The sequence below is a fragment of the Atta cephalotes genome (assembly GCF_000143395.1).
Source record: "Atta cephalotes unplaced genomic scaffold scaffold00011, whole genome shotgun sequence".
Lineage (NCBI taxonomy): Eukaryota > Metazoa > Arthropoda > Insecta > Hymenoptera > Formicidae > Atta > Atta cephalotes.
In genome coordinates, this window is record NW_012130075.1 from 970889 (window position 1) to 974601 (window position 3713).

The 3713-nt window shown below is 34.7% G+C and overlaps 1 protein-coding gene across 1 annotated transcript in view; it reads left to right on the plus strand.

The window, feature by feature from the left end:
• Window positions 1-1209: 1209 nt before the first annotated feature.
• The window catches only part of LOC105627935 (serine proteinase stubble), a 14461-nt gene continuing 11957 nt past the window's right edge, over window positions 1210-3713 (plus strand). The window contains exon 1 of the mRNA XM_012209207.1: window positions 1210-1318. Coding sequence (XP_012064597.1) covers window positions 1210-1318 — 109 coding nt within the window. The remainder of the gene's footprint in view (window positions 1319-3713) is intronic.

The window sequence follows — 3713 nt, forward strand, 5'->3', positions numbered from 1 at the left end:
AGCAATAGTTAATAAAATATTAATTGCTAAAGATTGTCGGAAATCGGTCTTTAATAATTTTTTACTCAAATACTATCAATTTTACAGAAAAATTGCAATAAACAAAAATTGTTTATTTTCTTCTCATAAAGTTTTGAGAATTTTTTCAGAAATTTTTCAGAATTTTTTAATACTGTACTCATATTGCTAAAATTAAGAAAATAGTTCTAAAAAGTTGATAAAAAATACTGAAAAAATTCTTAGAGTTCTATGAAAAGAAAATAAATAATTTTTATCTCTCACAGTTTTTCTGTAAAGTTGACAGTATTTAAAAAATTATTGAAGACCAATTTTCGACAATTTTTAGCAATATTTTTAACATATAATAGTTAATATCTTATTAACTATTGCTAAAATTATAAAATGATACAGAATTTCTCTTCTCAGTTTACTCCATTCTAACTGTGAAAAATTTATCATTATTTTCCAAACAACTTGTATATATTTCGATTTATAACGTCTTTCGCCGTTGTCTGATAACCTCTCGTACATGTGCTTGTGGTGCGCACGCAGATCTACACAGAACATACATATACATTTTCTTATTTTATGTACACATAAGAAAGCAGGCAAAACATACATGAGATATACGGTTCGGTTTGCAAAAACCTGTGATCTTGTCAAAATGTTTCTTCGATAATATTGTGTTTGAGAGTATTGTGTTTGGAGAAAGGTAACGGGATTATTTCGAAAAAAATAACAGGAGAATCACAATGAGAGTGCATACCCTGCGCAATACTGATTTACACTGTTAAATCTATAGTGTTAAATTTAAATTAATAGTGTAAAATTAAATTACCTAATTATATAGTGCCAAATATAACCATTGTTTTAGTATAAAATAGCGATTGATTAAATAGGAGCAGTGCCAGCAACTCACATTAAATTAAATTTGACATTATACATTTAATAGTGTAGAAAAATAAGGGAAAACAGTCGTCGGAGGGACATTGTCTAACAAAAACATAATAAACTCTTCTCATAATTTAAAATTTTTTACTTATTTTTGACTTCTTATTTTATTATATAAAATATATTTCATAAGTATTGATTCTCGTCATCCGTAATCTACTGAATAACAATCGAAAATTCCAAAATAAAAATCTTAGAAGAAAAAAATTAGCTTTTCTAGAAAGTCAACTTAATTTCTTTTGATTTTCTGCATTTCAGATGTGTAACCGGCGAAAACAGGCCTGGTCCACTATTATCATCGGCAATGTGTTGATCTATACTATTGTTATCGCCAGCCCGATCTACGTTTCTCAATTTCAACCGGGAAGTAAGTACTTTAGTTCGCTCTATTATTCGCAGGAAGAGTATCAATAGTTTTCTTCTAGATAGCATCGATACAGTTTGGAGAGTTTCTCTGCAGTAATACACGGTATTTAATGATCGTAATTCAATCAAATTACCGTTACATCATCTTACGGAAATTGCGTGGTGCCTTCGGCATATCGACCTTCGATTATAAGTAATTTTAATTAGATATAATCGTGAACGTAATCGAATTAACCGACCAAAACTCACCGCATTCTTTCAAAATTATGCCTCTTATGATGATCATTTATTGCAGACAATATTAAAACATTGTTTAACGTTGCGGATCTCTTAATATCTTTGAGCTGTATTATATTTTTGAACGTCAAACTCAACGTAAACAATACAAACAGTATTTATCGATTTAAATTCGAAAAAATATTTCTTGTTTAAGAATTCCTTGTAATAATTCTTTATAATAAAAGGAAATTATTTTCTATAAACATTTCCCAGTTTTTCTACAATCAGCATTGCAAATTTATATTGCATATGCATATTTATAACGACGATCTAGTTGTGAAGAATGTTGATTTCTTATAGACTGACAACATATCTTTGCTCGTCCCGCTCTTTCACGCTCGTTGCATTTTCCTCTATGTCAGCTGAGTAACGGATCAGAACACAAATACCAGTAACCGGCACAGCGATGTCCGATCTACGCGTGTGCGTAAGCGTTCGCCTGTCTCTGTCGTGCAGCGGCATTGAACCTACCTTGAATTCACGTTCGAATGGAACGTGGGCGGACTGGTCAGTTTTCTGTAGAAGTGGGTCAATCACGGTCATCGAGCCGCGTGACTTACAGTGATTTTTCCGTTCCTGTCGTCCTCCGATTCGATTGATTTTCGTGTGATCGTTTTCATTGAGGCAATGACATGACTATTCGCGAATCAATTACCTTTCATACGGAAAGAAAAATTTCGTTGAAATATTGAAAAATTTAACTAGATACAAATCTAATTTTATTGGATAATCAAAATAATTATATAAAACGCTTTCAAACTGGTTGCTAAAATGTCAAAACTTTTTACGGCGTTGCTCATATTAAGCATTCTGCACGGTAAGACATTTTCAAATCATATAATATATGTACTTAAAAGTTTTAGATACTTCAGCAAACTGTTTATTCCATGCTATATTGTGTTCAATTAATATGCTCATGCACATACAATACGACATTTAATCTCTTCTCATATAAACCCAATTTTATGATGTCATTTCTATAGCTATAACAATCATATGATAATATGGTGACATGGATCTTTTCGATGACTTCTTTGCGATCACGCGAGACTTCTGTACGAAGTACCCGAGTAAACGTTTGTCACGATCAGATAAAGCACTTTCCTACAATGAACTATGCCGCGAGTGAAATTTTTCGCGTGGGCGTACACTTACGCACACACGCACACACGCTTACGCACTCCCGTATGATCTGGCATCGCTTGAAATTCCACCAGCTACATAAAGGCTTCGTCAACTTTCTTTCATGCTGATGACTAACTAACGTGTCACTTCCGCCAGCATATATTTTCTTCGCGAAAGGGTGACCGGGCGTTCAAAACTTTTTGGACGAGTAAGCCTGACCAACTGACCCGGTAGCGCAAGCATTGGGACCGCAAACAATTTTACGGTTGATTTTCACTAGCCACGAAACGTCGATCCGACAAGCCAGCAAAAGAAAGTAAACAGTCACTGAAAAACTATGACGCTTTAACGACCTGTTCATGTAAGTTTAGAGACACAAACTACATTAGTCTGTCTGTCGTATGTCACTGTCATTCTTGCTATTACTGATTTGGCATATTAAGCAACTTGCCTATTAAGATAAAACGCAAATCGGACGTTTAATTTCGTAGCGGACATCTCCAATTTCTATTTTATATCATAAAATCTCTCTATCTCTTTCCTTCATACTCTCGTCTAAACTTGGCGTAACGTTAATTCAACAACGTAGTTTCGCGTTCACCACGCTAAGTAATCTGTCACTTTCTTTGGCGGTGTACACATAGAGTGTACCGGGAATACTGTTCATAGATTTTTCCATATTTATATTGAGAACACGCCTGATCCATCCAAACATCTCGGGTCAAGCATGATCGTTTAATCATACCAAGTTGGAGCACCCTGGAATGTTTACGGCAATTTCGTTAGGCCAAAGACCTCAGAGAAAAAGAAAGAAAAAAAGTGGTGGCAGAGGCAGAGAGAGAGAGAGAGAGAGAGAGAGAGAGAGAGAGAGAGAGAGAGAGAGAGAGTAGTAGTAGTAGTACGTAGGTACGGAACGGTACGTAGTAGTACGTACGTACGTACGTACGTACGTACGTACCGTACGTACGGTTACGGGTACGGTACGTACGTAC